At 42.8% G+C, this 25,162-nt stretch overlaps 1 protein-coding gene across 2 annotated transcripts; it reads right to left on the reverse strand.

Annotated features, from left to right (window-relative positions):
• Positions 1–1,003: 1,003 nt before the first annotated feature.
• On the reverse strand, positions 1,004–24,542 carry LOC130247560 (armadillo-like helical domain-containing protein 4). 2 transcript variants are annotated; one of them, XM_056480848.1, is made up of 8 exons: positions 24,370–24,542; positions 12,739–13,063; positions 6,489–6,698; positions 6,193–6,294; positions 5,798–5,956; positions 5,374–5,405; positions 3,030–3,164; positions 1,004–2,301 (listed from the first exon to the last, which is right to left on the reverse strand). In XM_056480848.1, the coding sequence occupies exons 2-8, from the start codon at positions 13,010–13,012 to the stop codon at positions 2,230–2,232; spliced, it is 984 nt and encodes a 327-aa protein (XP_056336823.1). In that variant the 5' UTR covers positions 13,013–13,063; positions 24,370–24,542; the 3' UTR covers positions 1,004–2,229. The 2 variants fall into 2 exon arrangements, with proteins under 2 accessions (XP_056336823.1, XP_056336822.1); XM_056480847.1 differs by having other exon boundaries at positions 6,193–6,297.
• Positions 24,543–25,162: the final 620 nt, after the last annotated feature.

The raw sequence follows: 25,162 nt of genomic DNA on the forward strand, positions 1-25,162 counted from the left end.
GATAAGCGAGTGAATTAATGAATCACTCTGAGTCGGTTCTTTTTACTTTGATGAACGAGTGCTTTAATGAATCCCTTTGAGTCGGCTCTTTACATTTTGTCGAGTGTGTCAATAAATGACTCACTAAGTCGGTTAATTTTACTTTGATTAGTGGGTGAATTAATGAAAGAATCACTCTGAATTGTTTATTTTAATATTGACGAGTGAGCAAACGAATGATTCACTGAGTCGATTCTTTGTAATGAGCGAATCAATAGAATCACCCTGATAACTTTTAGTTTATAGTATAGGAAAGATGTTAAAACATGTTATTTAAAAATTAATATAGTGTTCAGCTTAAAATAAAGAATTTGTATTAAAAGTAAAGTCAAAAATACAGATTAATAGCTGTAAATAAAAAGAACCATTATGTAATGTATTTTCACACAGAAAGAAACAATTCGGACAATAAATGATGACAGATTTTTATTTACAGTGAGGTTCTGTCAATTCTTCATGTGTTTCTGTACATTTGTTGGATGCTGAACACTGGCTTATTAAGATAATTCACAATTCTGACAGAAATGTCTTTTTAAAAAGCAATTAAAAATACTGTAACGAGCCTGCAGTGACGTATGGATTCATAAACAGTTCAGATATCAAACATTAAAGCGCACAGATTGTCAAAACATCAGGAAAACATCGTAACAGTCATATATTTACAGCTCGTTTACTGTACAGCAGCTCCTGTCAGGAATCATAGTAAATACTGTATGTGTGGTTTATTCTAGATTCGCAGGTACATTTTGCGTTTTCTATTATTATTATTTTTTTAAAACAAAACTTTTAATGAAATGGTTTTGAACAAAAACACAAATTATACCAAGTTATCTGTAAACCGTAATGTTGTATGTGTATTTAGGGATGTTTTGTCTTTGTGAATATGAACTTAAACACTCCCACTACACCTATTTTTAAAATGTTTAACAATAAGTTAAACAACAATTAGTAACATAATCATCACATGTAGAACATTTGATTCAATATGTTCAACACCTCCTCCGTCATCTTACCCCAGACATGCTCAATAATGTTCATGTCTGGTGACTGGGCTGGCCAATCCTGGAGCAGCTTGACCTTCTTTGCTATCAGGAGCTTTGATGTGGAGGCTGAAGTATGAGAAGGAGCGCTATCCTGCTGGAGAATTGTCCCTCTCCTGTGGTTTGTAATGTAATGGGCAGCACAAATGTCTTGATACCTCAGGCTGTTGATGTTGATCATCCACTCTGCAGATCTCTCGCACGCCCCCATACTGAATGGAATCCCAAACCATGATTTCTCCATCACCAAACTTGACTGATTCCTGTGAGAATCTTGGCTCTGTGAGGGTTCCAGTAGGTCTTCTGCAGTATTTGCGATGATTGTGATGCAGTTCAACAGATCATTCATCGAGTTATTGTTTGTTGCTCTTACAACTGCAATCCTTGACTTCTGTCAGGTAGTGTATGTACTTTGCATTATTTTACATTATTAATGGTTAATAATCAGTTTATGGTAAATTCTAATGTGTTGAACATCATTTCAGTTTAGGAAAAATCTATGGAAAATGCTTGAAATGTACCCGCAATTCAGGAATGAGTCCTACAGTAAAGTGTGTAACGCCTAAATGTTAATCTTGATAAATAAATCATGAATCTATCCCCCAAAGCTGCAGCAGTGCCTCATTTAAACTGATCTTTTGTTAGATTCTTCTTTATCTGTGCTAATTTCATATTTCATATAAGATTGGGGTGTAGTGTGTCTTCAGTTTATACGTCCTTAGATCAGCAGCTGATCAATGAAAGCGTTTATACTATAATATTGCTTGATTCCGATTGGCTGACAGATGTTTCAGGATGTTTATTGGCTAACATTTGAGTTGTTTCTCAACTAATGGTGTGTGTTTGTTTTTGAGCATGTTCAAATCTTTATTAAGCAGAAAGGAAAATAGAGACAGTTCATTATTGCATTTCTGAAAAAGAGATTCATTTCTAAAAGCACTTACTGTATAAGCTCTGTGTGTGTGTGTTAGAGTGAGAGAGACTGTGTGTGTGTGTATGTCTGTAAGCGCATGTGTGACTGAGCAAGTATGTTTGTTTGTGTGTTTGAGTTACAATGTGTGTGTGTGTGTGTGTGTGTGAAAGAGTGTTTGTGTTAGTCTGTTTGAGTGTGTGTGTGTGTGTGTGCAGTCACTGGATCAGTGCATCCTCATCAGAACTCATCCTCTGAGCTGTCCGCCAGCAGCATGGTGTTGTCTGGTCCGCTCTGCACTTCTCTGGGCGGCTGCAGCAGAAAACAAGCATCAGCACTGCAGGTAACGACTGAAATCATGACTTCATGATTGTGAGAGTTTGATTGTGATGGTGTGAGTGTCAGGGTATGATTGTGAGGGTTTGATTGTAAGGGTGTCATTGCGACTGTAAGGGTGTCATTGCGACTGTAAGGGTGTCATTGCGATGTGATGACTGACTGATGATTGTGATGGTATCATTGTGACTGTGATGATTGTGAGGATGTGATTGTGATGGTGTGATTGCGACAGTGATGATTGTGATGGCTGAAGATTGTTATGTTATCATCTAGACTGACGATTGTGATGGTATCATTGTAATTGTGAGGATGTGATTGCGAGGGTGTCATAGTGACTGATAATTGTTAAGGTGTGATTGTGAGGGTGTGACTGACTAATGAATGTGATGGTGTGATTGTGAGGGAGTGACTGTGACTAAAGATTGTGATGGTGTGATTTTGAGGGTGTGATTGTGACTGATGGTGTGACTGAGGATTATGATCGTGTGATGGTGAGTATGTGATTGTGATGACTGTGACTGATGATTGTCATGCTGTCATTGTGATTGTGAGGACGTGATTGCGAGGGTGTCATAGTGACTGTGATAATTGTGAGGGTATGTTTGTAATGGTGTGATTGTGACAGTGATGATTGTGATGTGTGATTTCGAGGGTGTGATAGTGACTTTGATGATTGTGAGGGTGTAACTGTGACAGTGTACCTTCCTCCTCTGGTGTTTGAAGCTCTCTCTCCTCTTGCGGTGGATCAGTCTGATGCTGTAGAGTGCACCAACCAACAGAAGTGCTCCAGCGATGCCAATGCCCACCGGTGCCAGCATTCCTGACACATAACCAGCCTACAACAGACAGACACAAGACACACCCTCTGACTGCTCTCCTCTGAACAAAACACTAATACCACAATACTAATATTACATTAAATAGCATGACTTACATGAGAGAAATTGTTTTTCTATTGGGTTTGGCTTTGTGGTTGCTATTGTGAAGCTAATATTTAGACTGTTGCAAGAAGAGCGTTGTTTGTAGTTGCTAGGGTATTCTGGATGGTTTCTTTTTTGTTGCTAGATTATTCTGAATGGCTGCTTGGAAATTGTCTGGATGTTGTTATGTGTTTTATTAGGGGGGTTGGATATAAGTGGTTAGGCTGTTTGCTATGTTGTTGTTAGTATTTTTAGGGTGTTGCTGTGTGGTTACTAGACTACTCTGTATGGTTGCTGTGAGGTTGTCAGGATGTTGCTATGTGGTTGGAGGATGTGATTGTGACTGTGATTGCGACAGTGATGATTGTGGTGATATGATGACTGACTGATGATTGCGAGGGTATGATCATGAGGATATGATTGTGATTGTGTGAATGTGAGGGTGTCATTGTGACATTGATGATTGTGATTGTGAGGAAGTATACTGAGGATGTGATTGTGTCTGTGTAATTGCGACAGTGGTGATGTGATGACTGATGATGATTGTGAGGGTGTGATTGTGACTGATAATTGTGAGAATGTGAGGATGTGATTGCGACTGTGGGGATGTGATTGTAAGGAAGTAACTGTGAGGATGTGATTGTGACACTGATTGCGACAGTGATATTTTGATGATGTGATGATTGTGAGGATGTGATTGCGACTGTCGGGATGTGATTGTGACACTGATTGCGACAGTGATGATTTTGGTGATGTGATGATTGTGATTATGAGGGTGTGATTGCGACTGTCGGGATGTGATTGTGACACTGATTGCGACAGTGATGATTTTGGTGATGTGATGATTGTGATTATGAGGGTGTGATTGCGACTGTCGGGATGTGATTGTGACACTGATTGCGACAGTGATGATTTTGGTGATGTGATGACTGGCGATGATTGTGAGGGTGTGATTGTGACTGATGATTGTGAGGATGTGATTGCGACTGTGGGGATGTGATTGTGAGGGTGTGACTGTGAAGATGTGATTGTGACACTGATTGTGACAGTGATGATTTTGGTGATGTGAAGATTGTGATTGTGAGGGTGTGATTGTGACTGTGATGATTGTGAGGATGTGATTGCGTCTGTGGGGATGTGATTGTGAGGAAAGACTGTGAAGATGTGATTGTGACACTGATGGCGACAGTGATAATTGTGGTGATGTGATGACTGACTGATGATTGTGAGGGTGTGATTGTGACTGTGATGATTGTGAGGGTGTGATTGTGATGATTGTGAGAATGTGTCCCATAATGTTGAGATGTCCCTGGGATACGTTGCTATGTAGTTGCAAAGAGGTTGTTATGGTTTTGCTATGTTACATATGTTACTATGTATTTGCTATGTTACTGTGCTTCTAGGATGTTGCTAGTATATTTTGTTTTGTGTTTAGGAAGCTAAAGAGTTGATGCTATGCAGTTGCTAAGGTATTCTGGGCAATTTTTTCTAAATTGTCAGGGTGTTGCTATGTGTTTTATTGGTGTTTTGGATGGAGTTGCTAGGGAGTGCAAGGTTGTTGTTATGTGGTTGCTAGCGTATCGGTTCATTGCTAGGAGGTTGTCAGGATGTTGTTTTTGTCTGCTGAAATATTTTGGATTGTGGATATGAAGCTGTCAAGTTGTTGCTATGTGGTTGCTAATGGATTCTGGATGGTTGCTAAGAGGTTTCCAGGGTTAATTATGTTGTCTGGATGACATTCTAGAATGTTGTTAGATTATGTGGTTGCTAGAGTGGGATTTAGGATGTTTTGGATGGTTGCTTAGAGGTTGTCATTGTGTTGCTATGTGATACTAGGGTCATTTTGCATGCTAAGAGGCTGTGTGGTATTGGTATGTGGCTGCTAGGAGCTTGAGGTTTTTAGGGTGTTTTAGATGATTGCTTGGAAGTTGTCAAGGTGATGCAGTGTGTTTGTAAGGGTGTTCTGGATGGTTGTTAAGGTGTTGCTATGCAGTTGCTAGGATATCCTGAATGGTAGCTAGAAGGATGTTAGGGTGCAGCTTTCTTTTTGTTAATTATTCCAGAGTTTGGAGCAGTTTTCTATGTGGAGATTATTATCCTCAACATGGTGAGTATTGAGTTATACCTTCTCTCTTATCAGCTCCACCCAGCTCCGCACTGCAAACAACACAGAGACAGTTAAACTGTAGCAGCATGATGATGTTAATCAGCTGGATGAGTGTGTGTGTGTGTGTGTGTGTGTGTGTGTGTTTGTGTTTGTGTGTGTGTTTGTGTTTGTGTGTGTGTGTGTGTGTGTGTGTGTGTGTGTGTGTGTGTGTCTGTGTGTGTGTGTGTTTGTGTTTGTGTTTGTGTGTGTGTGTGTGTGTGTTTGTGTGTGTGTTTGTGTGTGTGTGTGTGTGTGTGTGTGTGTGTGTTTGTGTTTGTGTGTGTGTGTGTTTGTGTTTGTGTTTGTGTGTGTGTGTGTGTTTGTGTTTGTGTTTGTGTGTGTGTGTGTGTTTGTGTTTGTGTTTGTGTTTGTGTGTGTGTGTGTGTGTGCGTGTTTTCCTCACCCAGGCCCTGGTTCCGCTGCACCCACACTGGAGGTGGAGGAATGAGGCTGTATGGGGGACGCGTGTGGGGTGTGATGGTGCTTTCACTCAGGTCCTCTTCACTCTCCTCCTCCTCCTCAGAGTCCAGCTCCTCATCCTCCTCATCTTCATCAGGCTCTTCTGTTAGAGAGATGTTTGAGTCAGAACAAACACACTCACGCAGAACAAACACACACAACAAACACACACTCACGCAGAACAAACACACACAACAAACATGCACTCACGCAGAACAAACACACTCACGCAAAACAAACACACACAACAAACATGCACTCACGCAGAACAAACACACACTCACTCAGAACAAACACACACTCACTGAGAACAAACACACACACTCGTGCAGAGCACACCTCTGGACTCCTGATACTCGCTGGCGGACTTTGGTTTCGATGCTGGTAACTGAACCACTGACAGGTTCTGATGGGTAATTGAGCTCAGTGTGACATCATCGCCTGCTGGACCAATCAGAACACAGAAAAGTAAACGGTCAAACCATATATGAGCTATGAAAACCTGATGTAAACTCGAGTTTCCAGATACGTTCCAAATACAGATGTTTTTCTTGCAGTGTTAATCATGTGTACTAGAGTAGTTAGGTAAAGCAGTCACTACTGAAAGACTGAGGCGCTCTTTGTGTTCTCCTCACCCAGTGTTGTGTCGGGCGGGTCCGATGTGGATCTCTGGCTGTCAGATGCAGTGTGTTCAGCTTCTGTGGGCTCTGCTGGGCTTATGGATGTGCTGACAGACGCACCGGCCGGCGTCACATCCTCGAACGGCTCAAAAATCAATGGAAGATCCTCAGAGGACATGGTGGCATCAGTGCCGAAATCCTCAGAGGACACGGCGCTCACTGACTCTAGAACAGGACCACACATGTATGATCAGTGCAGTCTTTGGAAATCTGTACATGACTATGTTTTTGTGAAATGTAAAATATTTTGCTCATGGTGTGTTTTATTGTGCGTTTCTGATTATAGATCCACTAGAGGGCGCCGTTTTATGAGTCTGAAATACGTTACTTGTGGTAAGTTTTGTATGTTTCAGAAGACAAATCCACTAGAGGGCGCTGACTACACTTTGCAAATCTGAAATTCATTACTTACGCTATGTTTTGCTGCACATTTTAGATGACAAATCCACTAGAGGGTGCTGTTTACATTTTTGCAAATATTAAATACGGTACTTATGGTATGTTGTGTTGTACGTTTCAGATGACAAGTCCATTAGAGGGCAGCATTTTATGAGTCTGAAATACATTTCTTGTGGTAAGTTTTGTATGTTGCAGATGACAAATTCAGTACATTTATACAAATCTGAAATACTTTGTGGTACGTTTTTGCATTTTCAGATGACAAATCTACTAGAGAGCGCCATTTTATGAGTCTGAAATACAAAACTTTTGGTACTTTTTCATGTTTCAGATGAGAAATCCACTAGAAGGCGCTGTTTACACTTGCAAATCTGAAAAAGGTTAGTTCTAGTGTGTTTTGTTGGACATTTTAGATGACATCCAATTGAGAGCGCTATTTGCATTTTTGCAAATCTGAAATGTGGTATTTAGAGTACATTTTATTGTACTTTTCAGTTGACAAATTCACTAGAGGACGTTGTCAACAATTATACGAATCTGGAATGTCACATAAAGTAAGTTCTGCATGACAAATCCACTAGAGGGCGCTGTCTAAATTTACATGAATCTGAAATACATCACTTATGGTAAGTTTTGTTGTACGTTTCAGATGACAAACCCACTAGAGGGCGCTGTTTACATTTATGCAAATCTGAAATACGTTACTTAGGGTACGTTTTGTTTTTCACTTTCAGATGACAAATCCACAAGAGAGCGCTGTTTACATTTATACAAATCTGAAATGTCACTTATGGTAAGTTTTGTAGTATGTTTCATTGCCAAATCCACTAGAGGGCGCTGTCTATATTTTTGAGAATCTGATTTATGCTACTTATCCTATGTTTTGGTGTACGTTTCAAATGACAAATCCACTGGATGGCGCTGTTTTACATATATGCGAATGTTTCGGATGACAAATACACCAGAAGGCGCTGTTTACATTTCTACCAATTTGAACACGTTACTTATGGTACATTTCATTGAACATTTTAGATGACAGCCCTGGAGGGCCCTGTGTACATTTTTGCGAATCTGAAATATGTTACTAATTATAGGCTTTTTGTACATTTCAGATGACAAATCCACTAGAGGACACTGTCTACATTTATGCAAATCTGAAATACATAACATCTGGTAGGTTTTGTACGTTACAAATGAAAAATCCACTAAAGGGCTCTGTCTATATTTATGTAAATCTAAAATACATTACTTATGCTCTGTTTTGTTAAACGTTTCAGTTAATAAATCCACTGGAGGGTGCTGTGTTCATTTTTACCAAATCCGAAATATGTCACTTATGGTAAATTTTGTGTTTTCGGATGACAAATCCACTAGAAGGCGCTGATTACACTTTTACAAATCTGAATACGTTACTCATGGCATGTTTTTTGTACAATTCAGATGTCAAATACACTAGATGGTGCTGTCTACATTTTTGCAAATTTGAAATGTGGTTAGTTAGGTTAGTTCTAGTGAGTTTTGTTGGACGTTTCAGATGACAAACCCACTTGAGAGCGCTATTTGCATTTTTGCAAATCTGAAATGTGGTATTTAGAGTACATTTTATTGTACATTTCTGAGGACAAATCCACTAGAGGGTGCTGTCTACATTTTTGTAAATGTGAAAAATGCCATTTATGGTATGTTTGTTTCACAGGACAAATTCACTAGTTGCACTAGAGGGCGCTGTCTACATTTTTGTAAATCTGAAATATGTTAATTATGCATTTTTGTAAGTTTCAAATGACAAATCCACTAGAGGGTGCTGTTTACATTTTTATGAATATCAAATACGTTACTTATTGTACATTTTTTGTATATTTCAGATGACAAATCCACAAGAGGGCGTGCTCTATATTTTTGCAAATCTGAAATACATTACTTAGGGTAAGTTTTATTTTCTGTTTCAGATGACAAACCCACTAGAGGGCGCTGTTTACATTTATATGAATCTGAAGTGTTAATTATTGTAAGTTTTGTAATAAGTTTCATTGACAAATCCACTAGAGGGCACTATCTACATTTATTTGAATCTGAAATAGTAAGTTTTGTTGTACGTTTCAGATCACACTATAGGGTGCTGTCTACACTTTTGTGGATATTAAATACATTACTTGTATGTTTTGTTGTATGTTTCAGATATCAAATCCACTGGATTGCAATGTTTATATATTTGCGAATTTGAAATATGTTACTTACGGTACACTTTATGTGTGTTTCAGATGACAAATCCACAAGAGGGCGCTGTTTATTTTTTGCGAATCAGAAATACATTACTTGGGGTATATTTTGTTGTACGTTTCAGATAGTAAATCCACTAGAGGGTCCTGTCAACTCAGGCTCATTCTGAAAACGTACCTCCACAGACGTTTCTGGAGACCGCGAAATACATCCCGGCGGCACGTTTTTCTGCAGTTTTTGTTTTCGCGAATCCACCAGAGGTCGCCGTGTACGCTTTTCGAGACCTCAAATTTCCTTTGCGAGTGCCATTCGCGCCTGCTGCTCTTGCGTAAACCCACCAGAGGCCAATGTCGACTCACTTTTGGACAGACTTTCTGACTGACTGAGCGAACGATCGGCTGACCCACCCTCCCCCTTCCCTAAACCCAACCAATTTTATCGATTGACCCGCCCACCCACTTCCCTAAACAACACGTTTCAAAAGCAATACATAAAAATAAAAGCCCTCGTCTGACTTTTTTTTTACCTCATCCTCACCCTGCTATTCACTTGTTTGCTTTATATTTTGGATTCTGTTTTTGTCTCGAACCCTCGTCTTCGTGGTCAACTCCTCTCTGCATCTCAAATCCGTCGACGTACATGGCACACTAACGGGACAAAATGGTTGCAGCCGGAAAGCCGTCCATACGGAGGTAAAAGGTCAGCTGGTAAGCGCGAAAAGGAACGGCATCACACCACCCCGTATCGTTCATTTAAAGAAATGAAATGCTGCCATACGTACCTCTGCCTACGTAATTCGCTGTCTCCAGAAATGTCCGCAGGGCTACGTTTAAACAATGAGCCTGTGTTGAATTTTGTTGCACATTTAAGATGACAAATCCACTAGAGGGCACTGTGGGGCACTTGCGAATCTGAAATTCATTACTTCTCGTAAGTTTTGTTTACCGTTTCAAATAACAAATCCACGAGAGGGTGCTGTCTATAATTTTGTGAATGTGAAATTTTAGATACCAGCACACTGAATAACAATGTTTTCATGCAGCCTGATGTAGTGACTAAACAGATTTCTGAGCAAGCAAACAGAATGCATGTGTATTTTATGAGCTTATTCTCATGCGTGATGAGCTAAAGCCTGCAGACGGAGCTGTCAGGAGTGTTCGCATTAATTCTGCATGTGGAGCAGCAGAGGTGCAGACACTTCTTTTAGCAGTCAGTTCTACTTTCCTCCAGCTCCACTCAAAATAGCAAGTAATTAGGCTCCGTCAGACGCCCGCTGGGGTTCAAAGTGGAGCGAACGCTCGCATTCACCGACTTCACTGAAACACTCTGATAATGGAGGAAACTCACTCAACTGATCACACTAGCTGTGTTTCCAATCCAAAGATGCCAATCAGATTTATGAGAAAACTGTAATATTTCATAAAACATCAGTGAGTTGATGAGCGTGTCCATCAGTGCTGCACAGTAGAGCGAGGTGATGCTCCTGGCTTCTGGAGGCATGAGACGGGAGCGCAGACAGATGCTCAAGACAGTACTGGAGGGAATAATAATAGAAGAAGAAGAACACAGAAGCACTGTGATGACGGACTGATGGAGGGCTCCGGTTGCCTCCGGTTTCCCCCACAGTCCAAGCACATGCGCTATAGTTGAATAGTTGGTGGTTCATTCCACTGTGGCAACCCCTGATGAATAAAGGGACTAAGCTGAAGGAAAAAGGAAAATGAATGAATCTAATGTCAGAGGCTGCTGCTGTCCTCCAGGGGGAGCATCATCAGCTGCGTCCACATTCATTGAGGAGCCTACAAGACTAAGTTTAAAGGGTCAGGAAACACCAGAACACATTAGCTGAGATGTTGACAGTCGTATATGTGTCCCACGCTGCTATAAACACTATTAGGACACATATATTTCACAATAAAGTGAACATTGGTTGTTTTTGTGTTATTTAGAGCAAATTCGTTCCGGTTTGAAATGAAATGTTGAAGCTGCGTCACGGCGATTAGATAGATCCCTGTGTAAATTCCAGGATTGAGACTGGCTGTCTGTACTGGCGAGTACAATTCATGTGCAGCATTAACTCATGAGAAAGACTTGGTTCAAACCAATCAGCACACTCTATTGTGAATGAGGCGGGACTTTATTAATATGCATGATAGAGCTTTGAAGACGGCAGAGAGATGCCACGATGTTCTGCCAAAACAAGTGGAAGAACAAGAATTGTTTGGAGACACGGGTCGTCAGTGTTGCGTTTATAAATGTGTTGTAAATGTGTTTTATAAATGTCCACTATGAGAGCACAGCTGGACTCAAGTGTGGGTTACAGTGAACACGACAGAAATACATTTGTAAGAATCATGTTTTACCCGAGAGCTTTTCTCATCTCATCAGATTTGCTTCTCGTCTTCTTTTAATAAAGACACTGCTCCAGTTGGTGTTGATTGTCCTGTCTCTACAGATTTAGTAAGTGTGTGATCAGTGTTTGATCATGTTTATTCAGATGGTGAAGTTAGTTAGTGTGGTCAGCAGTACTCTTTCAGTGTTTAAAGACAGCCCTTAGTCTAAATGATTTAGTTATTGAGTTTACAGTACGTTAATATCACTACAATATTATGGGCTGAAAGATCCGCTGTAAATGCTGCAAATCTCTGAGAGTAAACATCACAAACTATTACTCTTGTGTAGGATTTTCGCCACATTTTGTGACAGGATAGTCTATACACACACGGCTTTCTGCCGCTACCGACCGAGTGCATCTAAATTACAGAGAAATGCAGAGGGTTTTTTCTCCCATTCGGCACGCATCCCATTAAAACTACACTCTTCCAGCAGTTCCTGCATCCAGTATCTGGTTTATCATGGGGGGCATGCAGGAAATGTTCCTGAATGAAAGTGAAAGTGCCAAACTGCAGATAAAGTCCACAAATTAATGATTTGGCAAATAATTTGATTACTGATGTCCATGTAAACATTCAGTCTTTCTCCCCTCTGTGTGTTGTTTTGCCTCTATAAAAATCAGCACGTGCCTGAACTGAATCTCCCATTTCCATGCAAACCTTTCCCTCTTTCACCACTTGACACCCCCACCTAAACAGAGCTGGACTCCCCCACTGTCCTGACTTTTTTCAAATCAGAGGTGTGAAAACACCCTGCTGAGACAGGGGGATTTCCTGGCCCTTTAATACACTGTTTTCCACCATGTGGCAACCCAGAGTGCTGAAATATAATTGGCTAAACTGGCAGTGGGCTGGTTATAGAGGTCAAAACATACACAGACATTCTGACACAGAACATACACACATTTCACAGCAGAATATCTGACTTTAGCATTGTTTCTCAGATAAACAAGTGTGTTCACATGATTCTGAAATATCTGCTAACATATTATAGCATTTTTTTTATGATTTAAAAGAGTAAAAAGCTGACATACAGTGCCTTTAACTCCAGGTAAAGTGTAAAATGAGTATTATTCCCGAAAAAAAAGTGGAGTGCCCATTTAATGCTCCACATTGAGGTATTTTTAACTGTAAATAGTGTGTTAGTGTGTGTGTGTGACTGACTTGTTAGCATGTTAGTGTGTGTGACTGACCTGTGTGCTGCTGGTGGGTCCAGCTCTCAGGTGTGCTGGTGGTGTCTCCGCTGCTGCTGCTGGGGTGTGCAGTGCTGGTCAGCAGATCTCCAGTGCTCAGTGTGTGTGTCGACACGTTCAGACGCTCGGCTTCATCTGTGCTGATGCTGATGCTGGAGTGAGGAGTGTCTGATGATGATGATGATGATGATGAAGAGAGCTGGGGTTCGGGAGTCGGAGTAGCGCGGAGCGACACACACACCACCGCCAGCAGGAGTATCTGAGCCACGAACATGGCGGAGACACTGAAGATTATCTAGAGCAGAGGAAAAAATACACAGACGACCTGGAGCAAGAGGAAGAAGAAAAAGAAGAGGAAGAAGAAAACGGGGAAGCAGAGGAGGGAAAATAAGAGAAAGAGGAGGAGGAAGATAAAAAGGGGTGAGGAAGAAAAGTAATAGGAAAAAAAGGAGGATAAAGAGAAATAATAAGAGGAAGAAGAAGATAAGGAAGAATAAGAGGAGCAAGAGAAATGAAGATGGAGAAGAAGAGGAGGAAGAAAAAAAGGATGAGGAATCAATGAGTCTGGCAGCTCTGCTTCTGCATACACTGATAATCAATAATTCAGTATGTTAGTAATAAAGCAGATCTAGCAGGTTGATCTCTCAGAATAAAGCCTGACAGGTTGATCAGCAGCTGATGTGAAGCGCAGCACTGCTGTAGGAGACTGAAGAGTTTATTCTGAGAGAACAACTGACTGGATGTGCTTTATCCTGATTATTACACCGCTACTGGCCACAACACATAAACATTAGACCCAGATCACTGTTCTGAGCTGTAATAGTTTATTATTTCTATAAACACAAAGCTGACAAAAGTGAAAACAGCTAACAACTGATTCAGACACTAGATGGCGCCAAACAGTCAAAAACAGCAGCGTGACAGATGAGCAGACTCATATGAATGTGGATGTCAGTATATGGATGAACGTATTCACTGACGGAGATTCTGATGAGTCTGTGTTATTCAGCAGTTGTTATCTGGGAAAAACACACCTCAAAATGTCACATCTGACCAATCAGAGTCGAGTATTCCAGACAGCTGTTAAGTTGTATCATCATACAGATCAAAAGTACACTGTGGGGTACCACAAGGCTCAGTTCATGGTGCCTTACTGTTCACACTATATATGCTACCGCTAGGTGATATCATTATTTCCACTGTTATGCTGATGATACACAACACTATATCTCCTCTCAGCCTGATCATTAGTATGAATTTACCAAATGAACAGATTGTGTCACTGATATTAAAAATCGGATGACTAATAACTGTATTACTAAATTCAGATTAAACTGAGCTCTTGCTTATTGGACCCAAAAACCTGACACGCAAAAACCCAGAGCACTGTCTGACCCTTGATGGACTCTCAGTTCAGTCCTGATCTTCAGTAGTTTGGGGGTGATGTTTGACAGCAGTCTGTCATTTCAGCATCTGTAAAACTGCATCTGTTCATCTTAATGTTGCCAAACTTCAACATCTGCTATCAGTGTCTGATGCAGGAAAGCTTATTCATGCTGTCATGACCTCTCCATTAGATTACTGTAATGCGTCACTAGGCGGTTGCTCTGCTGGCCTGATGAACACACTTCAGCTGGTTCAGGATGCAGCTGCTGAGTGCTTTCTAGAACACAGAGAGATGATCATATTACTCTAGCTCTGTCATCACTGCATTGGCTCCCTATTAAATATCATATAAAGCCCTGAACGGCTGAGCTGCCCAGTATTTGAGGGAGCTCCTGGTGTCCTATAGCCCCTCACGTCCTCTACGCTCCATTAATTCTGGACTATTGATTATTCCCAGAATATCAGCATCAGCTATAGGCGGTAGATCTTTCTCATATCTGGCACATATCTTATATCTCATATCTTCAGTGTCAGAATGCCTGTGTTTGTTTTGTCCTCTATAACCAGCCCACTGCCAGTTTAGCCAGCTATATTTCAGCACTCCGGGTTGCCAGATGCTGGAAAACAGAAGTATTTTATTTCAGTCATTAAGGCTCTGTGTTCACAAAAATGCGCCCTCTAGAGGACAGAAGCAGCCTCTGAAATGACACGCAGAACCACAGTTATAAAAATATATAAAAAATAAAATCAATCCTACACACTGCACCTTTTAACATTATTCAAATGCCTGGAGACTTACTGTAACTGGTTAATTAGTTTAATACAAAGATGAGGGAGAGAATAACAGTCCCATCATGCAATGCACATGACAAAAACAATCACAGTGGGAATAAGGCTGAAAAAAATCTGGACTAAAAACAAAACCGGCGACGCGGTGGCACAGTGGATAGCGCTGTCATCTCACAGCAAGAAGATTGTCTAATAATTATCTAACAATAATTGTCTAGAAGTGTAGCATTAGTTTCCTCCACATCTCCTCTTTCTGTTGTGTTCAGGGTAAGTACCAAAATTTTGGTTCTTCAAACAAGATCGTGAATCAGATTAAAATGTCAGGATGGACTGATCTGAGCTCGCTGTGTGTGTTGTGAAGGACAGATCTATCGATCCTGATAACATGATCAGCAATGCAGCGATTGGCTGACGGCACAGCAGCGTAATGACATCATCTGATTAATATTCAATTATCCATGTGGGCAAAATTATATAAAATTTGCAATAAAGGGTTTGTTAAATATGATCTGCAATAACTTTACACATTTGTTGTGGGCTGCAGGCTTTACACTTTCATGTGTCCACAGGATTTATCAATTTATTTAGTTTTACAGTTAGAGCAGATTTTCTTTATTATAGTCGCCTATAGGCCTGTTCAAGTTTCAAGACAATAACCAAACACCTGAGAGTGACCAGCAGCCAATCAGAATCCAGCATTCAGCATGTAGTGTGTTATGAGATAATTAATGTGCATTTATTCTGGGATTGCTTTAATTACAGCCTTCCAGTTTAATAAAATATTCACATAAAATACATTCACATTTGTTCCTATCACTGCTTGTAAACCAATAATAATGATTCATAATTATAGGTTCTGTCAGTGTGTATTGATTACAGTACACTTAACAGGATCAATAATCTCGAACTGGTGCATGTGTACAGTTGAAGACTAAATGATCTTATTATTAGCCCTCTTATGAAGTGGTAATGTGTTAGTGATGTTTAACTGAGCAAAGAAATGATTCACAGCATTTCCTGTTATATATTTCTGTTAAAAAAATTTCTACTAATGTTTTTGCTTCTTAGACTTTTACACACCTGAAACTTGTCTATAGCGCTTGTTCACTGCTGCTCTTATAGTTGTGTAAATTTGCTTCCTTGTCCTCATTTGTAAGTCGCTTTGGATAAAAGCGTCTGCTAAATGACTAAATGTAAATCTAAATGTAAATGTATATTACTGTCACGGATTGGCCAGGCTCTTCCACCAACATCACGCATCGAGCACCTTCACCTGAGTATTAACCACGCACAGCTGCACCCAATCACTCCCATTCACTATATAAGCACACACCTCACTTCACTCATGGTCCGGTCTCGTTCCTACGAAGCGGACTCTGAGTGAACCACTTCCTAGGTTTCACTCCCCTACGATCTCAGCAATTATACTTACCTTTACTCTGTTTCCTTCTAGTCTGTCCAGTGTTCCCGGTGTCCTGTCAGCGTTGTGTGTCTCGTCAGTCTGTCTTCCCCGCAAGTCCTCTGGTGTGTGCATTCATTCATCCTTCAGTGTTTGTCATCCCACCTTCCGCAGAGGATCATCAGTTCCACTAAACTCCGTTCATCTCTCCATCACTATTCATTTATACTCAACTGTTGGAATAAACATTGTTTATACTCACTCCCCTTGTTTGTCCGTCTGCTTCCGTAACAGAAGACCGGACCTAAAACTACCAACAGCATGAGCACTCACGATCCCCTTCAGGAGTTGGTGGATTCATTGAAGAGAGTGCTACTACCATCTGCTCCACTTCCCGAAGCACCACCAGCACCGAGCACTTCTTCACCGTCCACCCACTCATCCAGTCCCATGGCTCGACCAGCGCCCTACTCTGGCGGGGCGGAGGAGTGCAATGGATTTCTCCTACAATGTTCTCTGGTATTCACTATGCAACCCGAGTTATACCCTACAGATCGGTCCAAAATCGCTTTCATCATCTCCCTTCTCTCTGGGTCGGCTCTTCGGTGGGCTGAAACCATCTGGCAACAGTCTGGGCCGGTAACAAATTCCATTCAGTCATTCACCCAGTACTTCAAGGAGGTTTTTGGTCGCGCGGATGCTGAAGTAGCAGCTGGAGAACAGTTATACCATCTCAAACAGGGAGCCATGTCCACTCAGGATTATGCTCTCAGGTTCCGAACTCTGGCTGCTGCTAGCGGCTGGAATGAGCGATCTCTCCTCACAACCTACCGGCTCGGACTAGAGCCCAGCCTCCGGTTACAGCTGGCCGCCCTCGACGATACGATGGGATTGGAGAAGTTCATCCAACACTCTCTGCGCTGTTCCGATCGTCTGAGGGTCTACCAGCATGATCCTCCACCAGTATCCCAAGCACTCCTCCGTTCGCCAGAGCCAGCCGTCCCTCCAGAACCAGAACCCATGATCATCGAATCTGGTAGACTCACGATCACCGAGCGACAGAGGAGGCTGACCCGGGGTCTGTGCATGTACTGTGGCGCCAAAGGACATGTCAGGCTGGACTGTCCCATTCGTCCAGCACGCTCTGTGGTGAGTTTGTTCAGTTCTCCTATTGAAAAGATGCATCCTCTCACCACTAATGTCCAGTTAACTACCCCTTCTGTCTCAGTTTCAGTCACAGCCCTCATCGACTCCGGGTCAGCAGGAAATTTCATCTCGCACGCCCTCTGTCGCCGACTCCAGCTTAACACCGAAGCCTCGACGCACGTCTACCAGATTCAGCCCATAACCAAAGATATCCATTCTCAGGCACGTATCCATCGAAAATGTGAACCCGTCAATCTCCAAGTAGGACTGCTCCACAAAGAGGAGATTCAATTTCTGGTTCTGGAGGGTGCATCGATGGATATCATCTTAGGGCGCCCGTGGCTGGTGAAGCACGATCCCATCCTCTCTTGGGGCACAGGAGAAATTAAGAGATGGGGAGAAGAATGCAGATCCAGCTGTTTTCCCGATCTACCCTTACAAATTCGAAGACCCCTTACCGTCTACGTCACGTCTGTCGTAAGTCCAGTCGAGAAAATATCCATTCAGATCCCGAAGATCTACTCCTCATACGAGGATGTATTTTGCCCCAAGAGAGCTTCCCAGCTACCTCCACATTGGCCATGGGACTGCGCCATAGACCTGCTTCCAGATGCTCCTATGCCCAGAGGTAGGATCTACCCGTTGTCCCTTCCGGAGACCAAGGCAATGGAGGAGTACATCCATGAGGCTCTGAGTCAGGGGTATATCCGTCCATCCACGTCACCTGCTGCCTCAAGTTTCTTCTTCGTGGCTAAGAAGGATGGAGGGCTGCGGCCATGTATCGATTACAGAACCCTAAATCAAGGTACAGTCAAGTTCCGGTATCCCCTTCCTCTCGTCCCTGCGGCCCTGGAACAACTCAGATCCGCCAAAATTTTCACCAAGTTGGACCTCCGCAGCGCCTATAACCTGGTGAGAATACGTGAGGGGGACGAGTGGAAGACTGGGTTTGTGACCCCTACTGGACACTACGAGTACCTGGTCATGCCCTATGGTCTGGTTAACGCCCCCTCCGTATTCCAAAACTTCATCCACGAAGTCCTCCGGGAGTTCCTCCATCTCTTCGTCATTGTATACATAGATGATATCCTGATTTACTCCCGGAGTGAGGCCGAACATCGCCACCACGTTGCGGAGGTCCTGAAAACCCTCAGGAAACATCGCCTGTACCTCAAGGCTGAAAAATGCTCCTTCCATTTACCATCTGTTCAGTTCTTGGGGTACATCATCGATCAGAGAGGGGTTCGTATGGACGAGAGGAAGGTCACTTCCGTCATCTCCTGGCCCGAACCAAAAACCATAAAGGAACTCCAACGTTTCCTAGGATTTGCTAACTTCTATCGACGTTTCATCCACAATTACAGTCTCATCACCGCTCCGCTCACCAACCTGTTGAAAAACAAACCTAAAACACTACCCTGGCCTCCCGAAGCCGCCGCAGCCTTCCAAAACCTCAAAGAATCATTCACTCAAGCCCCACTGCTGACTCATCCCGATCCTGACTTACCGTTTGTGGTCGAAGTGGATGCATCGACCACTGGAGTGGGAGCCATCCTCTCCCAGTACCACGGTACTCCTCCATTACTCCATCCATGTGCCTATTTTTCCCGGAAGCTCAGCCCGGCGGAAAGGAACTATGACATCGGAAATCGAGAACTTCTGGCCATCAAGCTCGCCCTGGAGGAGTGGCGACACTGGTTGGAGGGGGCCAAACATTCGTTCCAGGTGATCACAGATCATAAAAATCTCCAATACCTAAAAGATGCTAAAAGACTCTGTCCTCGTCAGGCCCGTTGGTCATTGTTCTTCTCCAGATTTCAGTTCTCTATCTCATATCGACCAGGATCAAAGAATATCCGAGCAGACGCACTTTCCAGAATTCACGACCAGCATGAAATTGAGACACCGGCCAAGATCCTTCCCGATCAGATCACTATCTGTCCCATCCAATGGTCCGCTCCTACAGTAACCGCCACTCCAGAATCCAGAACTCCGCCGGGCTGTCCCCCCAATCGACGATTCATCCCTGAAAATCAACGGGTAGATCTCATTCATTCCAGCCATACATCTCTGGGCACATGACATCCTGGGGCCAACAACACCCTCTCGCTGCTATCCCAACGCTTTTGGTGGCCGAACATGGCGAGGGATGTGAGAAGGTACGTCCAAGGCTGCAGAGAATGCGCTATGTCGAAGAGTCCTCGTCATCTACCTGCTGGTAAACTCCATCCCTTGCCCATCCCAAACCGCCCCTGGTCACACCTAGGAGTTGACTTCATGACAGACCTCCCATTGTCTGAAGGTAACACCTGCATTCTAGTCATCATAGATCGATTCTCTAAATTCTGTCGTTTGATTCCTTTGAAAGGTCTACCCACAGCCCTAGAGACCGCCGAAAACCTGTTCAACCACGTCTTTCGAAATTTTGGGTTACCAGAAGATATAGTCTCAGACCGAGGACCCCAATTTATCTCCAGACTATGGAGAGCATTCTTCAGACTCCTAGGTGTGACCGTAAGCCTCTCGTCTGGCTACCACCCCCAAACCAACGGCCAGACAGAGAGGAAAATTCAGGAAGTGGGGCGGTTCCTCCGGACCTTCTGTCACGGTCACCAAAACTCCTGGAGCCAGTTTCTGGGCTGGGCGGAATACGCCCAGAATTCCCTGCGGCAACCTACCACCGGACTCACGCCATTCCAGTGCATCCTAGGGTTCCAACCTCCACTCTTCCCCTGGGATGGCGCACCATCTGATGTCCCCGCAGTGGATTACTGGTTCCGGGAGAGCGAGAGAGTCTGGGATGATGCTCATCACCATCTCCAGAGGGCAGTACGCAGAACAAAGGAGGTATCTGATAAGAGGAGGATTCCAGGCCCCATCTATACTCCAGGACAAAAGGTCTGGCTCTCCACCAGAGATATCCGTTTGCGACTGCCCTCCCGAAAATTAAGTCCCAGATTTGTTGGTCCCTTCACCATTCTGGAACAGGTCAACCCCGTCACATACAAATTACAGTTACCACCACAGTACAGAATCCACCCCACATTCCATGTGTCCCTTCTAAAACCCTTTCACGATCCTCTGATTCCCTCCACAGAGCCTGGCCATGAAGAGGAACCTCCTCCCCCCCTGATGTTAGAAGAAGGGGCCATCTACCAAGTCAAGGACATCCTACGGTCCCGGCGTCGTGGTGGTCAACTAGAATACCTCGTCGACTGGGAAGGATACGGTCCAGAAGAGAGGTCATGGGTCTCCAGATCCGATATACTAGATCCCGTACTTATGGAAGAGTTCCACTCCAATCACCCAGAATTTCCAGCACCTCGAGGACGAGGTAGACCACCACGACGTCTGAGGTTCAGGCCCTCAGGAGCGGGCCCTGGGGAGGGGGGTAATGTCACGGATTGGCCAGGCTCTTCCACCAACATCACGCACCGAGCACCTTCACCTGAGTATTAACCACGCACAGCTGCACCCAATCACTCCCATTCACTATATAAGCACACACCTCACTTCACTCATGGTCCGGTCTCGTTCCTACGAAGCGGACTCTGAGTGAACCACTTCCTAGGTTTCACTCCCCTACGATCTCAGCAATTATACTTACCTTTACTCTGTTTCCTTCTAGTCTGTCCAGTGTTCCCGGTGTCCTGTCAGCGTTGTGTGTCTCGTCAGTCTGTCTTCCCCGCAAGTCCTCTGGTGTGTGCATTCGGTCATCCTTCAGTGTTTGTCATCCCACCTTCCGCAGAGGATCATCAGTTCCACTAAACTCCGTTCATCTCTCCATCACTATTCATTTATACTCAACTGTTGGAATAAACATTGTTTATACTCACTCCCCTTGTTTGTCCGTCTGCTTCCGTAACAATTACTAATGGATATACTCTTATTTCTTTTAGTTTGGCTGGAATAAAGCCATTTCTCATTTTTTTAAATATATTTTAGGTCAATATTATTAGCCCCCTTCAGCAATATAAGTTTTGGATTGTCTTCAGAACAAACCACTGTTATACAATGAGTTGCCTAATTACCCTAACTTTACCCTAATTACCCTAGTGAAGCCTTTAAATGTCACTTTAAGCTGAATACTAGTGTCTTGAAGAATATCTAGTCTAATATTATGTGCTGTCATCATGGCAAAGATAAATTTAGTTGCTAAAACAATTATGAAATAGTATATATTACGGAATAGTACATAGTTATTTACATGTGTGTGTGTGTGTGTGTGTGTGTGTGTTTGTTCATGTGTATATTTGTGTGTGTAAACGATAAAATCACATGTAAAATCAGATGTACATCAGTATTGACAGCCTTTCCTCTCGACGCACCTTTAGCAGCGATTACAGCCTCGAGTCTTTCTGAATGTGTGTTTTTGCCACAAGCTTGGCACACCTGTCTTTGGGAATTTTTGCCCATTCCTCTTCGCAGTACCTCTCAAACTCTATCAGGCTGGATGGGAAGCGACCAGTGGTGTAGTCCTTGCTATACACACGTATACTCAGTATGCTTACTTTTTTCCACGAGCTGTTTGGGTATTACCACTTCTGTGGATCAATAATTGCGTATACCCTCGGTATATATATGATTAAACTTCCCTAATTTTAGTGTTTTATTTTAAATTCTTAATGTATATGTGTGTAAATGTAAATAACTTTTTCTTTGTTTACCCCGAAAGGATCTGTTCCTGATCCACCCTAAAATGAAAATCGCCCCTGTACAACAGTATTTCACATCTGTCTTAATCATGCCTACCGCTACAGGGAACGACACTATATAACACTGAAAAACGATGAGGCAAAGCCTACTCGTAAATCACGTAACAATATGCGAACTATAAGGGTAACTACTAGTATATGATAGCAACAACAGAAGACAGACTCCTAATAGTTCAGTTTAAAACAAGCATGACCGAATGTGATAATCAAACATAATGGCTGACTGATGTTTAAAGGTACATATTAATGTAAAGTGATAAGCCAGTAAAGAAAGTAAGTTAAAAAGCTGTCTTTCCATGTATGCACAGGCCCTATTGAGTTAACTTAAATAAAAGTGAACTAAGTTGTTGTAACTATCTTGATTGACTCTTTTTTTTCAGTATTAAAATGATTATATAAGCTAATACTGTATACATACAGCCAATCACCAAGGCTGCAGGGGGGGGGGGGGGTTGTTGGGGGGGAGATTCAATAGGATTTAGGTCTGGGCTCTGGTTAGGCCACTCAAGGACATTCACCGAGTTGTTGTGAAGCCACTCCGTTGATATTTTGGCGGTGTGCTTTGGGTCATTGTCCTGCTGGAAGATGAACCGTCCCCTCAGTCTGAGGTCAAGAGCACTCTGAAGCAGGTCTTCATTCAGGATGTCTCTGTACATCGCTGCGTTCATCTTTCCCTCTATCCTGACTAGTCTTCCAGTTCCTGCTGCTGAAGAACATCCCCACAGCATGATGCTGCCACCACCATGCTTCACTGTAGGGATGCTAGTAGCCTGGTGATGAGCGCTGCCTGCTTTTCTCCAAATGTAACGCCTGGCGTTCACTCCAAAGAGTTCAGTTTGAGTCTCATCAGAGCAGAGAGTTTAGTTTCTGATGCTCTGAGAGTCCTTCAGATGCCTTTTGGCAAATTCCAGGTGGGGAGAGTCTTCAGTCTGGCCACTCTACCATACAGGCCTGATTGGTGGATTGCTGCACAGATGGTTGTCCTTCTGTAAGGTTCTCCTCTATAAACAGAGAACGCTGGAGCTCAGACAGAGTGACCATTGGGTTATTGATCACCTCCCTGACTAAGGCCCTTCTCCCCCGATCACTCAGATTAGATGGCCAACAAGCTCTAGGAAGAGTCCTGGTGGTTCAGACATCTTCCACTTACAGATGATGGAGGCCGCTGTGCTCATATAGTCAGGTGTATGCCTTTTCAGATCATGTCCAATCCACTGAATTGAGCACAGGTGAACTCCAATGAAGCTGCTGAAACATCTCAATAATGATCAGTGGAAACAGAATGGACCTGAGCTCAGTTTAGAGCTTCACGCCAAAGTCTGTCAATACTGATGTACATCTGATTTATCAGGTGTTTTATCTTTATTAAATTTGCAACAATTAAAAAACTCTTTTTCTTATTGTCATTATGGGGGATTGTTTGTAGAATGTTGAGGAAATCAATCCATTTAATCCAGTTTGGATTAAGACTGTAACTTAAACAAATGTGGAAAAAGTGAAGCGCTATCAATACTTTCCAGATGCACTGTACATGTGTGTGGGTGTGTATGTATGTGTATATATATATATATATATATATGTATGTATGTATATATATATATATATGTATGTATGTGTATATATATATATATATATATATATATATATATATATATATATATATATATATATATATATGTGTGTGTATATATATATATGTGTGTGTGTGTGTGTGTGTGTGTGTGTGTGTGTGTGTGTGTGTGTGTGTGTGTGTGTGTGTGTGTGTGTGTTCATGTTCTGTTCGTTCACCCACCCATATTGTCTATAGTCCACATTTTCAGTCCTGCAGCAGTAATTTGACACACACAGTTCTGCAATTCACTGCCAGAGTCTAAAAATAGCACAGATCTGCTTCAAGACAATGAGCCCTGCTGTGTCCCCCCCCCCCCCCCCCCCCCCCCCCCCCCCCCCCCACACACACACACACACACCTTCATCATCATCATCATCATCATCATGACTGCTGTGTTTATCAGTGTGAATCAGGCGCTGTCAGAAAACGCTGCGTAATCCGACGAGCATCATCACATCATGCAAACACTGACTGCTGTTCTGCACAACTTCAACACCAGGAAAACAAACACAATCGCTGCTGCTGCTGTTACTGTTGTTATTGCTATTATAATATTAATGAATCCCCATGACGCGCATCCTCACCTGCGGTGTGTGACGAGCGCGCGCACTGCTTCTCATCCGTCACCGCTCTTAATCAGCGGCATTATCAGCAGTCGGAGTGTGTTTGTGTCTGATATCTCCAGCTCCACACACACACACTCTCACACTCACACACACACTCAAGTTTCCTCCGCATCCACAGCTCTTCTGCAAACGCGCACTCAGAGCATCTGCGCGCGTCCGTCTGCGCGTGACCGAGAGCATAATGGGTGGAGCGCGCGTGGAAAACTTGGACATTTTCAGAAAGGTAATGTGTCCCTTTACCAATCCAACTGTATAGATTATGGAAAAAGTCTATGTATGGTAATGAAATAATGGACAAAACATTCATTTCCCAATAAGATATGCAATCGTTGCACGTTCTTCTCAAAATAAAACTCAAGATCTAAAATATGTTGTTAAACTTTCAAACAATATTAACTGGCCCTCATTGGTTAATTAAGAAATCACACAGGATGTTTTGCAGAGGTTATCAATAATCTGTTTATTTTCATAAAAGTTGAGCATGATGGTGGAAAACAAGATGACAGGGTGGACATTGGCATGACAGGGTGGACAAGGGCTTTATTTGGTGGACTAAATATGGAGGAACATTTGAAAAACAACAGGTACAACAAATATTAAAGAGTTAATATAAAAAGGCATAGGTGATGTGATGGCGCAGTAGGTAGTGCTGTCGCCTCACAGCAAGAAGGTCACTGGTTTGAGTCTCGGCTGGATCAGTTGGTGTTTCTGTGTGGAGTTTGCATGTTCTCCCCGTGTTGGTGTGGGTTTC

The sequence above is a fragment of the Danio aesculapii genome, chromosome 20, assembly GCF_903798145.1.
Source record: "Danio aesculapii chromosome 20, fDanAes4.1, whole genome shotgun sequence".
NCBI classification, from domain to species: domain Eukaryota; kingdom Metazoa; phylum Chordata; class Actinopteri; order Cypriniformes; family Danionidae; genus Danio; species Danio aesculapii.